General features: G+C 48.7%; 1 protein-coding gene across 1 annotated transcript in view; it reads right to left on the bottom strand.

The window, feature by feature from the left end:
- Nucleotides 1-13,338, bottom strand: part of LOC140723627 (NACHT, LRR and PYD domains-containing protein 3-like) — a 49,752-nt gene that overhangs the window by 13,153 nt on the left and 23,261 nt on the right. The window contains exons 4-8 of the mRNA XM_073038202.1: nucleotides 10,720-10,812; nucleotides 9,717-9,871; nucleotides 8,636-8,807; nucleotides 8,488-8,538; nucleotides 661-2,398 (exon numbers count right to left, since the gene is read on the bottom strand). Of these exons, the coding sequence (XP_072894303.1) occupies nucleotides 661-2,398; nucleotides 8,488-8,538; nucleotides 8,636-8,807; nucleotides 9,717-9,871; nucleotides 10,720-10,812 (2,209 nt within the window). The remainder of the gene's footprint in view (nucleotides 1-660; nucleotides 2,399-8,487; nucleotides 8,539-8,635; nucleotides 8,808-9,716; nucleotides 9,872-10,719; nucleotides 10,813-13,338) is intronic.

Genomic DNA, 13,338 nt, shown 5'->3' with positions numbered 1-13,338 from the left:
AATGGCAAGAAACGTGGCCATTCCTGGGATTTACTATAATTAAACCAATGGCCGTTGTTCACTGATCTGATGAAGTCTCCAACATCACTTATCAAGGAACCAGAGAACCCTCCCTTCCTTGGGGAATTACTGGCTGACCCTGTGGGCATTTGTCTCAATTCTTCACAGACACAGGATAGACATTTTCCTGGATAAAAATGGCATTAGGGGATACGGTGAGCGAGCAGGGAAGTGGACATGAGGCTAGGTTTAGATCAGCCATGTGATCTCCTGGACCAGTTTTCGACAGCCTGGATGGGTCGGAGAGGAATTTTCCAGATTTTTTCTCCTCAATTGGCAACTCGGTTTTTTTTCCCCGGGTGATCACATGAGTTTGGGCGGGATGAATAATAAAATAAAATGGGCGGCATGGTGCCCTGTTGGTTGGCACTGTTGCCTTATGGGATTCGGTGAAAACTAGAGTTAAGATTGGATCAGCCATGATCTTGTTGAATGGCGGAGCAGGCTTGAGGGGCCGATTGGCCTACTCCTGCTCCTATCTCTTATGTTCTTATGTTATGTTCACAATCTGATTTACTACAAATTTACTGAAATTCCTTTACCTTGAAACAACCCAATGGAACAGTGTCACAGTTCAGAGTGAGAGATAAATCAAGTTACCTCAACGCCTGGCACTTGTGCAGCCCGGGTCCCAGCCGCTGGATTCCTTCACACTGAATGCGACAGTTCTCCACATCGAGGTGTTTTATTGTATCACAGAGTCCGATGACATGAGACAGGACCGCGCAGTCAATCGGTGTCAGAGTCATTCCACTGAATGAAAATGTTTCCACAGATCCCAGTGTGTTCTGAGCCAGTCCACGATTCTGAGACTCAAACAGGTAGTGCAATGTGTTCAGGAGGCTCTTTTTACCAGCTTCACTACTCGTGTTTCCACTCTGGCGTTTAAACTCCTCCTTCACCCAGTCAATCACCCGGCAGGTTGTTTGACGCGGAAATGGACCCAGAAACTCCTCCAGGCCCCGAACTGTCATTGGGAAGGAGAGACCAGCAACAAAACGGAGAAATACCTCAAATCGCCCATCTGTCGTGTTGTGGGCTTTAATGAGGAATTTCAGGATATCCCCGGGATGTGGATTCAGGAATTGTGCGACTGCAGCTACAAACTCTTGGATGGTGAGGTGTGGGAATGTGTACACCACGCACCGGGCAGAATCCTCTCTCTCCAAAAGCTCCATCAGGAACCCGGACAGGAACTGGGAAGGCTGCAGATTGTAGTTGATCAAATCTCCATTTGTAAACACAATCTTCTTATCGAACACTCCTCTGAAGGCCATCTGACCAACCCTGAGTAACACATCACGGGGGTTCTCAATCTCACGGCCATGGTTTTTCAGGATGTTGTAAATATAGTAGGAGTACAGTTGGGTGATGGTCTTGGGAACTCGCTGTGGGTCTCTGACTCTTTGTGTGAAGAAGGGGCCCAGTGCTAGAGCGAGGATCCAGCAGTAGGAGGGGTTGTAGCTCATGGTGTACAGGATCTCGTTCTCCTTCAGATGTTTGAAAACAGCTTCTGCCACCTTCTGATCTTCAAAATGTCTGATGAAATATTCCTTCCGTTCCTCACCAACAAATCCCAGGATTTCAGCCCAGACACTGATCTCTGCCTTTTCCAATAAATGTAACGCAGTTGGGCGGGTGGTCACCAGCACAGAACACCCTGGGAGCAGCTTGTGTTGGATTAAACTGTACACAATGTCAGACACCTTGCACTTGAATTCAGGATCTGTGCAAGTGGACTGAGGTTCTGTGTCTGTCCGACTGTCAGAAAAATCAATTTTGTCATTGAATTCATCCACACCATCGAATATAAACAGCAATCCCTCTGGGTTCTTCCAGACCTCACTCAGGATATTCCCAAAGTAAGGATACTGATCCAGAATCAGTTCCCTCAGGTTTATTCTGCAGTTGATGCCATTTAAATCCCGGAATTTGAAACTGAAGACAAACTGGAATTGCTGATATATTCCCCCTGAGGCCCAGTCATAAACAATCTTTTGTACCATTGTTGTTTTCCCGATCCCCGGGACTCCGGCCACTGCTGTGGCTATCCCGGATTTGAATTTACTCCGGGAAAAACTACTCTGGAACAACTGATCAGTCCGGATTTTTTCCAGCTGTTTGCAAAGATGCTTCTGTCTCCACTCCTCGTGGTCTCTGCCTCTTGCCAGCAGCTCATGTTCCACCAGTCTCCGATCTCGAACAGTAGAAATCACCGTGAGCTCAGCGTATCGATCAACCAGCTGGAAAACTTTCACCTTCTCCCTCATCAGGATCGTGTTCACTCTCAGTGTTTCAGTTTGTGCCCGCAGAGTCTCCTTGTGTTTCTGTTGAACATCTTCCATGGGAACAGACAGTGGACAAACTGTTAGATGCCTCAACTCAGAACTCAGTATTTAAGCATGCACAAGTTAGCTCAGAGCTGTAACATTAATGGATTCATCAAGTAAATTTGATTAACAGACCCCTGACTGGACAGAGAGGACTGGTCTAGATAAACGCCGATCATCACATTTCCACATTAATTGTGCTGTGAAGGTGAGTATTTCCCTCGTAGTTTACTGACCCCCGACTGTCCCGTACCGGACAAACTCCCAGTACTGTCACAGCTGTCATCTTTTCTTGTGGAGGAATTTTAATCCCCAGTGTTGATGTGGCGGATAGAGATAGTGAAGAGGGTAGTGAGAATTCTGGCAAAGAACAGGTCGAGGAATCACAGCTCCCCCTCCCCTCTCACCGTCATTGATTCAAAATACAAAGAAGCAGTTTGCTGATCAGCACTTGCACTGTGGGTGGGTTTGAATCCTGTCATGTGCGTGTGGGGTCTCACTCTGGGCCAGGAACGTGCCAGGGTTGTGTGGGGTCTTACAGTGTGTCAGGAACCAGCTGGGGGTGTGTGGGGTCTCACAGTGTGTCAGGTCCCTGTCAGGGACGTGTAGGTTCTCACCATATGTCAGGACTGTGTCAGATATGTGTGTGGTCTCACAGTGTGACAGGAACCTGCTAGGGGTGTATAGGTCTGACAATGTGTCAGGACCCTGCGAGTGGTGTGTACAGTCTTACAATGTGTCCAGACCTTGTCAGCTCTGTGTGGGGTCTCACAGTGAGTCGGGACTGTGTCAGAGGTGTGTGGGGTCTCACAGTCTGTCAGGACCCTGCGTGTGGTGAGTGTGGGCTCACAGTTTGTCAGCAGCCAAATAGGGGTGTGTGTGTGGACTCACCCTATGTCAAGACCCCGTTAGGGATGTTTGGGGTCTCACAGTGTGTCAGGAACCTGTCAATGGTGTCTGTGGTCTCACAGTGTGTTAGGTCTAGGTGAGGGGTAGGTGGGGCCTCGCAGTGTGACGGGACTGTGTTAGGAGTGAGTGGAGTCTCACACTCTGTCTGGACCCTGCGAGGGGTGTGTACAGTCTTACATTGTGTCAAGACCCTGTCAGCTGTGTGTAGGGTCTCACAGTGTGTCAGTACGCTGTCAGCAGGGTGTGGTGTATCACAGTGTGTCGGGACCCTGCTGTTGTGATGGAAAATAACTGGTTCTTTGAGTCTCAACAGTAGAGGCCTGGGCAGACACGCAGTTTTAATAATAAGGAATTTATTTACAAGGGGATGTCGGGTCAACACAAGCAACTACAATATTCTACCAAAAAAACGCTTAGGGTTAACATGTGTGGGGAAGGTCGGGTCGGCAGTACAATACACAGAGGACAGGGTACAGTTACACGTACAAAGAACAAGGGAAAAGCACTACAACAGTTAACCCCTTGACCTTGGATAGCTGCGGCTCCCTTACCAGGACAAACGATAAACCTTCCCAAACATAAATCAATGCACTTAACTTCAATGAGGTGGTCTGTAAGAGAGAGCGAGCCAGACACATGGCTCACCTTTTATAGCATGGGGCTGGGTGGGATAATCCAATTAAGGTGACCAATAGTTTATGTGTGCATTGATTAGTTGGGAGGGACAAAATGTTGATTGGCGTGTGGTGTGTCCCCCGACCAGCCAGGTGGCAGAGCATCTGTCACGTGGCCGGTATCTCTGCCAGGGGTGTGTAGGGTCTCTCAGTGTGTCAGGACGCTGTCACGGGTGTGTGGGCATTCTCAGTGTGTCAGGGTCCTGTGAGGTCTGTGGGGACTAACAGTGTGTCAGAACACTGCCAGCGTTTTGTGGGGTTTCACAGGGTGTCAGGGCCCTGCCAGGGGTGTGTGGTGTCTCACAGTGTGTCAGGACCTTGTCAGGGGTGTGTGGTGTCTCACAGTGTGTCAGGACCTTGTCAGGGGTGTGTAGGGTATCACAGTGTGTCAGGACCCTGTCAGTGGTGCGTGGGATCTCACAGTGTGTCAGGACCCTGTCAGCGGGGTGTGGTGTCTCAAAGTATGTCAGCACCCTGTCAGGGGTGTATGGGGTCTCACAGTGTGTCAGGACCCTGTCAGGGGTGAGTGGAGTCTCAATGTTTGTCAGGATCATCTTTGGAGGTGTGTGGGGTCTCTCTGTCAGTGTTGCCCGGTGTTCCACAGTTTGTCAGGACCCTGTCAGGGGTGTCTGTGGTCTCACAGTGTGTCAGGACCCTGTCAGGGGTGTGTGGGGTCTCACGGTGTGCCAGGACCCTGTCAGGGGTGTGTGGGGTCTCACGGTGTGTCAGGACCGTGCAGGGGTGTGTGGGGTCTAACGGTGTGTCAGGACCCTGTCAGGTGTGTGTGGGGTCTCACAGTGTGTCAGGACCCTGTCAGGGGTGTATGGGGTCTCACAGTGCGTTAGGACCCTGTCTGGAGTGTGTGGGGTCTCACACTGTGTCAGGAACCTGTCAGGGGTGTGTGGGGTCTCACAGTGTGTCAGGACCCTGTCAGGTGTGGGTGGTGTCTCACAGTGTGACAGGAATCTGTCAGGAGTGTGTCGTGTCTCACAGTGTGTCAGTATCCTGCTAAGGGTGTGTGGTGTCTCACAGAGTGTCAGGACCCTGTCAGGGGTGTGTGGGGTCTCACACTGTCAGGATCCTGTCAGGGGTGTGTGGGGTCTCACAGTGTGTCAGGAACCTGTCAGGGATGTGTGGGGTCTCACAGTGTTTCTGGACCCTGTCGGGGTGTGTGGGGTCTCACGGTGTGTCAGGACCCTGTCAGGTGTGTGTGGGGTCTCACAGTGTGGCAGGACCCTGTCAGGTGTGTGTGCGGTCTCACAGTGTGTCAGGACCCTGTCAGGGGTGTATGGGGTCTCACAGTGTGTCAGGACCCTGTCAGGTGTGTGTGGGGTCTCACAGTGTGTCAGGACCCTGTCAGGGGTGTATGGGGTCTCACAGTGTGTCAGGACCCTGTCAGGTTTGTGTGGGGTCTCACAGAGTGTCAGGACCCTGTCAGGTGTGTGTGGGGTCTCACAGTGTGTCAGGACCCTGTCAGGGGTGTATGGGGTCTCACAGTGTGTCAGGACCCTGTCAGGCGTGTGTGGGGTCTCACAGTGTGTCAGGAACCTGTCAGGTGTGTATGGGGTCTCACAGTGTGTCAGGACCCTGTCAGGTTTGTATGGGGTCTCACAGTGTGTCAGGACCCTGTCAGGTGTGTGTGGGCTCTCACAGTGCGTTAGGACCCTGTCAGGAGTGTGTGGGGTCTCACAGTGTGTCAGTATCCTGCTAAGGGTGTGTGGTGTCTCACAGTGTGTCAGGACCCTGTCAGGGGTGTGTGGGGTCTCACACTGTCAGGATCCTGTCCGGGGTGTGTGGGGTCTCACACTGTCAGGATCCTGTCCGGGGTGTGTGGGGTCTCACAGTGTTTCTGGACCCTGTCGGGGTGTGTGAGGACTCACAGAGTATCAGGACGCTGTCAGGGGTATGTGGTGTCTCATGGTATATTAGGACTCTGTCAGTTGTTTGTGAGGTCTCACAGTGTGTCAGAACCCTGCCAGGGGTGTGTGGGGTCTCTCAGTGTGTCAGGACCCTGACAGGGGTGTGTGGGATCTCACAGTACGTCAGGACCCTGTCAGTGTTGTGCGGTGTCCCACAGTTTGTCAGGACCGTAATAGGAGTGTGTGGGACCCCACTGTGTGTCCGGACCCAGTCAGGGGTGCGTGGGGTCTCACAGTGCGTTAGGACCCTGTCAGGGGTATTTGGGGTCTCATAGTGTGTCCGGAACCTGTCAAGAGTGTGTAGTGTCTCACGCTGTGTCTGGAGGCTGCAGGGATGTGAGGCATCTCACAGTGTTTCTGGACCCTGTCGGGGTGTGTGGGGACTCACAGTGTATCAGGACGCTGTCAGGGGTATGTGGTGTCTCATGGTATATTAGGACCCTGTCAGGGGTGTGTGGGGTCTCACGGTGTGTCAGGACCGTAATAGGAGTGTGTGGGACCCCACTGTGTGTCCGGACCCAGTCAGGGGTGTGTGGGGTCTCACAGTGCGTTAGGACCCTGCCAGGAGTGTTGGGAGGCTCGCCATTTGTCAGCAGCCAAAGAGGGGTGTGTGGGGGTCTCACAGTGTGTCACGACCCTTTCAGGGGTGAGTGGGATCTCACAGCGTGTCAGGATCTTGTCAGGGGTGTGTAGGGTATCACAGTGTGTCAGTATCCTGTCAGTGGTGCGTGGGATCTCACAGTGTGTCAGGACCCTGTCAGCGGGGTGTGGTGTCTCAAAGTGTGTCAGCACCCTGTCAGGGGTGTGTGGGGTCTCACAGTGTGTCAGGACCCTGTCAGGTGTGTGGGGTCTCACTGTGTGTCAGGACCCTGACAGGGGTGTGTGGTGTCTCACAGTGTGTCAGGACCCTGTCAGGTGTGTGGGATCTCACAGTGTGTCAGGACCCTGTCAGGGATGAGTGGTGTCTCAATGTTTGTCAGGATCATCTTAGGAGGTTGTGGTGTCTCTCAGTGTGTTAGGACTCTGTCAGTGAAATGTGGTGTCTCACAGTGTGTCAGGACCCTGTCAGGGATGTGTGGGGTCTCACAGTGTGTCAGGACCCTGTCAGTGATGTGTGGGGTCTCACAGTGTGTCAGGACCCTGTCTGGTGTGTGTGGTGTCTCACAATGTGTCAGGACCCTGTCAGGGGTGTGTGGTGTCTCACAGTGTGTCAGGACCCTGTCAGTGATGTGTGGGGTCTCACAGTGTGTCAGGACCCTGTCTGGTGTGTGTGGTGTCTCACAGTGTGTCAGGACCCTGTCAGCGGGGTTTGGTGTCTCACAGTGTGTTGGGACCCTGCCAGGTTTTTCTGGGTGCTCTCATTCTGTCAGGAACCTCCTAGGGGTGTGTGGGGTCTCACAGTGTGTCAGGACCTTGTCGGGGGTGTGTGGGTTTTCCAATCTACGTATTCGGCTGAAACCGGAAGCCTATGAAAACATTTATTGTTGGAATGTTTCCTTTAGAGAATGTGACAGTGGTAGAAATAATGTTCCTCAATAATCAGGGAGAGGATCTGTTTCGTATTCAGAAATAGATGTGGGAATTTCACTGCCGTGTCTGCTCCCTTGGCAAACAGCATGAGGAACAGTGAAGAACAAGTTTGCAGGGAAATTGTACAGAATAACCAAATCCTTAGTGCAGAGAAACGGAGGAGTTTCAAAATCTTCCTCTGGTACCATTTGAAAATTAACACCTTTCGAGTTTGTCCCGGCTCCATTTTCACAGACATGATGGGTTACGGATGTAGTGAGTTTCTTATCCATACGGTCACAGTTAAACTAATTGCAATATTATTTATAGATTTTTCAGACATTTCCACCTTCCTTGTCGCAATCCCACAACCCTCGGTATCTCTGTCCTAATTCCCATCTCTCACCCTTCCACACTGTCCATCACACATCACATCAATTTCAGCTTCTGTGGGCTGAGCTGAGGATTTTGTCCCCATCACACCCTCACGAACACTGTCTCCTGATGGAATTCCCAGGATTATTGAGTGGGAAATTAAACTGGATAATTTAGCAGTGTCTGTAGTGCAGATGTGAACATCGTTGGTTTCATATGCTGCTTTTGGGTTCAACAGACGAGTTGGGGTGTTACCTGCTTTTCTCATTAAATTATCATTGTTATTCTGTGACAAGAACTTCAATGGACTCCCGGTTCTAAAAATGATTTCCCGTAGGATCTGAGGGAATTAAGATGAGGGCTGTACCGGGAGTTGGGTGTTTGTAGGGGAATGTTTTCACCTTTCGGAGTAAGACATTTCCCATAATTTCGGTCCTCAGATTGCCCTCTTCTCCATTCTGACTTGGGTGGAGGGATCTGTAGTTGCGGGACACAGAGAGGAGTGATCTCTTTCAGCAAAGCGCCCATCTCTCTGCGTTGTTCCTCATGCTGTCCTGTGAAATCTCTCCCTCCAACAAAATATTTTTCCCTGTGTCTCACTGTACTCTGTGTCACGGTGGAACATTTACCTGATCAAGTCCCCGTGACTCAAAAACGACATGGCCCTACATAATATCAACCTTCGGTGGAAACAGTGGTTTCTTCACTTACCTTTCAGCACCCTGGGAATCTCCGGTACGGGTTGATGAACCGGAACACAACCTGTTCGAATTTAAATAATTTCACACGTTTCAATTCCTCAAATTGTAAGTATGTAATGCTGAATCCAAAATTAAATTAATCTCTGATACTCTCTCACCATGTTCCTGTATTTCTTTCAGTATTTTGTCAAACTTTGGGACTCCAATCCTCATTTTCACAAAGGTTTCCCACATCACCCTCCGGGCGCGGGAGCCTTTCTCCATCACCAGGCTCAGGAGGAGTTTAGAACTGTCCGCCCGCTCTCCCTTATCAGCGAGATCAGAGATTTTCTGTGAAGAGTAACAGTGAACATATTGGGGACTGACAGATTCACACAGAGAATGAGAAGAAAATGATGTGCTCTGTAACGGGATCACACTGAGCAGTCACCCGGACGGGTGCTGATCCTGTCTGGACGTGGACTGTACATTCTGAGTGCAGAGCACACGGAGGAACATTCACCGTGAACCTGGTCCACCAGTCAATGAGATCCTGGCTGGTCTGTGACCCCTTCATTGATGTGGCTCGAAATCCATAAATAATTCCTCACTGGATTTGACGATGTAAAACAGAAATCAGAAAATAACGATCACAGATGAAGAAAGAAGTCAGGAGGGTTTTTTATAACAGAGTGAGCAGTCTCGGAGAAGTTGCAGAAAAATGATGTGATTCATCGCCTCAGTCCACCAGTGTCCAACGTGACAGCGGATTACCGGCTGACACCTGATGCCTTTAAAGTGCAGGTTTGTCCTGTGATTACACATTACAACATAGCAATATTCCCCGATTCACACTGTTTGCAGTTACAGATTGAAACACAATCATCTCCACCCAGAACAGAACACACTCGAGCTCCTGTGGCACCCACAGATGATGTCCCTGTTCTCACTGACATTCTGCAGTCACGCTGCACGATATTCCCAAACCGAAACCTCCCGTCATATTTCCATTTAATACTGTAAGCCCACACAACTGCTACCTCCTCAACTCACTCTGAACATTGAGCAGTCACTCACCAGTCTGCGGGGTCCTTTCACCCCTTTCTATCACTGGTTCAGATTCACATGTTTTGTGATTGCATGTACCGTATTTATTTCACAGTTGTTCTTTTATCTAATTTAATATCCGATGATTCAGAGTTCGACACCCATCAGTCCTGTGATGTGTGAAAAGTCAAACCCATTCTCCCTCCCACTCACCCGATGTTCCTCTCCGCTGAACTGATTCTCGGCCGTTAACGCCAGGCTCACTCCGTGCACCCCTCCTTCCATCGCCTGCTCCAGCCTGTCCCGGTAGAATTCCGTCAGCTGCAGCAGCTGGAAATCATCCCAGCTTGCCAGGAGCTCGGTGATCACTGTGAAGCACAATGGGGAAAAATAAATAAATTATTGACTCCATATTGGGAAGCAACCTTCCCTCTGGAACCTAAATATCACCAAATACAGTCCAAAATATATATGTGGGTTGGAAGGAATGGGCTTGGGCTGGGGGTGGGTTTGGTTTGGGAATGGGTATAGTCCATCTGTTGAAGGCTTCTCTTTCGTGTCTCTGCGAATATACCACTGTTTGGAAAGGACTCTGCTTATTGCTGAGAATACAGTAACCCATCAGCATCACTCTCTTCCTACTGCCCATCACTACCGCTTTGCTCTAGGTTACTGTCTGCCTGCCTGGTCAACTCCTTCCTCAGCATATCTCTGGGATATCTCACAAAATACTGGAGGTACTCAGCAGGTCAGGCAACATCTACGGAGGAGAATAAACAATCAGTGTTTCAGGCCAAGACCCTTCATCGGACTGGAAATGAGGGGACAGAAATTCTAGATATTGTCACATTACTTTCTATTCTTTGTGGTCCTGATCCAAAACATCAAATGCTTATCCCCCTCCATGGATGCTGCCTGACCTGCTGAGTTCTGCCAATATTTTGTGTGCCTTTGTGTTGCCCAAAACTTTCAGCATCTGCCGAACGTCTTCTGGAATAACTCGCTACTTTAATCACAACCTTGCGAGTGGAGCAGACAGTAAATATACCCCTTGTACGTGTGACTGTGTTCCCCCGAGATGTTAATTCTCTCTCTCTCTTTTTCATCTTTCGGCTCAGTCCTTTCACAAATATTTTGTGAATTGCTAATATTGAATTAAATCCAGAGACACAAAGTCTAGGCAATATTTATAAATTAAAATACTTCACCAACGTACCTGTGTCCTTTCCCGATGCTGTCGTCACTGGAACTTCTCCCTTGCCTGCTCCTTGAGCCATTTTGAGGACAGGTGTGATCAGCTTTTGCCGCTCTGTAACAAAACAAAGTTTAACAGGAGGGTCAAACGTTAATTGTGGTTTAAAGGAGTACCCTGTTTTATTTTTAAACTGAGGCAAACACTTCCAAAGATCTTGGGCCTGTTCACTGAAACCGTGACACGACATGATCCATATAACATATACAAATTTTAGCATGGTAACAGGCCTTCTCGGCCCTTCTAGTCCCTGCCGACGCTTACACTCACCTAGTCCCACCGACCTGCACTCAGCCCATAACCCTCCATTCCTTTCCTGTCCATATACCTATCCAATTTTACTTTAACTGACAATACCGAACCTGCCTCTACCACTTCTACTGGAAGCTCGTTCCACACAGCTACCACTCTCTGAGTAAAGAAATTCCCCCTCGTGTTACCCTTAAACTTTTGCCCCTTAATTCTCAAATCATGTCCTCTTGTCCACCTGCACCCATCCATTTCCGCGCTCTCCATGGATTGTACAGCGTGCCGGGACTTTCCGAGGTATCTACCCGCTAAATTGCAGACAATTCCCTTTTAGGGACCAATCTTGTGTCCTGGACCGCGAGTGATAAGTTGATGAAAAGGAAAGTCAGGCTGAGCAGACAGCGCCCACTGCTTTGGCCCTCCAACCACTGGTGGCGCTGTGGACAACAGTTACAGCAGTGTGGGTTGAAACATTTCTGCTGACCAATGAGACAGCTACTTCTGTCGTCACTGAATTATACAGATCTGATTCTCACTGTCTCCTTTCACTTTAACATCCCCTGACATTGACACCTATGGCAATACATGGTTGGAGTTTATATAGAAACACTCTCACATTCTGAACAATGCAATCTCACCCATAGCATCGTGACCTCTCTTCCATAACCACGACATTTTCACTGGCAGGATTTTTAAGATCATTATTATCACCTAAACCCCGGTCAAGATTTCTTTGAACATTTACTGGCTATTACCAGATTGTTACATCGCACCTTGTTAACCAAAATGTAGACTTGCCATACATACAAAACAAGTTGGCAAAACATATTTAACATAATAAAACAAAACTGCTGGAATTATTCAACAAGACAGAGAGTATGTTAATATTTCAGGTGGAAGACACTATATCAGAGCAAAACCTGCGTGTAGGAGTCAGGTATCTGTTCTCTATCTGCATTGTAGTCTGTGTTGCGTCTTGATGTTTTTTTTTGTTTCTCGTTCTGTTTCAAAACACTATGTGCCCTTCCATTCACTACACCAGTCCCACCCTGGTCTGACTGTCCAAATGACCCAACTCTCACTTGTTCAAGTTGAAAACCATTCGCCATTTCTCAGACCATTTCCATAACTATCCAAGATGTCTCTGAAATTCATTGTAACCTGTTGCAATATCAACCAGACTTCCGAATTTAGCATCAAACTTGCTGACCGTGCCATGTCAAGATTTCTTTGACCATTTACTGGCTATTACCAGATTGTTACATCGCACCTTGTTAACCACAATGTAGACTCACCATACATACAAAACAACAAGTTGGCAAAACGTCTTTAACATAAATAAAATAAAACTGCTGAAATTATTCAACAAGACAGAGAGTTTGTTAATATTTCATATGCAAATCAATAGCATGAATAACGTATTAACGAGGTATGGACACTGATACGCACGTCCCACTTGTCAAAGGCCTCCATTCGCTAAATCCATCTTCACTCGTGACCCTCTTCTTGCTGTCATTGAACCCGGTGAGAATCCACCTCGCTATCTCCCCATAAATCCCACCTGACCGAACCTTCCCGATCAGCTGCCATGCAGGATCTTGTTACAGACTTTACCAAAGTTCAGAAGAACATATTCACTGCCCTATTTCATCTATCCTCATAGTTAGCTCTTCCAAAATCTCCAGAATACTTGACAGACATGACGTCCCACTGGGTGGTGCAGACAGCAATTTCCCTATAAGCAATGTACAACCGCCCGAGACTTCAGCTTCACTGCAGACTGAGGAAATTCCAATCCGGCTGTAGAGTTACCAATCTGGACTGAAGCCCGTATACTGTCAGTTCCATATCCTCAGAGTCACCGGCCCAGTACTATCACCCATACAAAGATGCTTTGTGCCGATGATTTCCCGGGCTGTTCTTGCCATTTCTGATTCACAGACTAAGGCGGAACTGGAACCTCATGACCATCTGCCGGGGTCGGTGCTCAGGCTTGTTCCCCGGTCTATAGATTGTGAGAGGATGCGGATACACTTCAGCTTGTCTCTGATCACAATGTCATCGCTGTGTGGGACCTTGCCCAGCACAACTGGCTGCCATGTTTCCCATCAGTGTAACAAGAACAAACTGTAAAATTATAAAGTAGAAAATGCTACTTTATAAAATGCTCAGTACATCAGACTGCATCTCCGAAAGGAGTAATGGTGGAAGACCCAGTTCTGAAATGGGACTGTCCAAGATGCTGTCGATCTGCTGGGAGTTTCCAGTATTTTCCTTTTCTTACTTTGAATTTCCTGCAACTTTAGTTTTATCCCACCTCTTCATTTTAATGCA

Source organism: Hemitrygon akajei, unplaced genomic scaffold, assembly GCF_048418815.1.
Source record: "Hemitrygon akajei unplaced genomic scaffold, sHemAka1.3 Scf000121, whole genome shotgun sequence".
Lineage (NCBI taxonomy): Eukaryota > Metazoa > Chordata > Chondrichthyes > Myliobatiformes > Dasyatidae > Hemitrygon > Hemitrygon akajei.
Note: the sequence above shows the minus strand (reverse complement) of the source record. Positions and strands in the feature narration are given on the sequence as shown.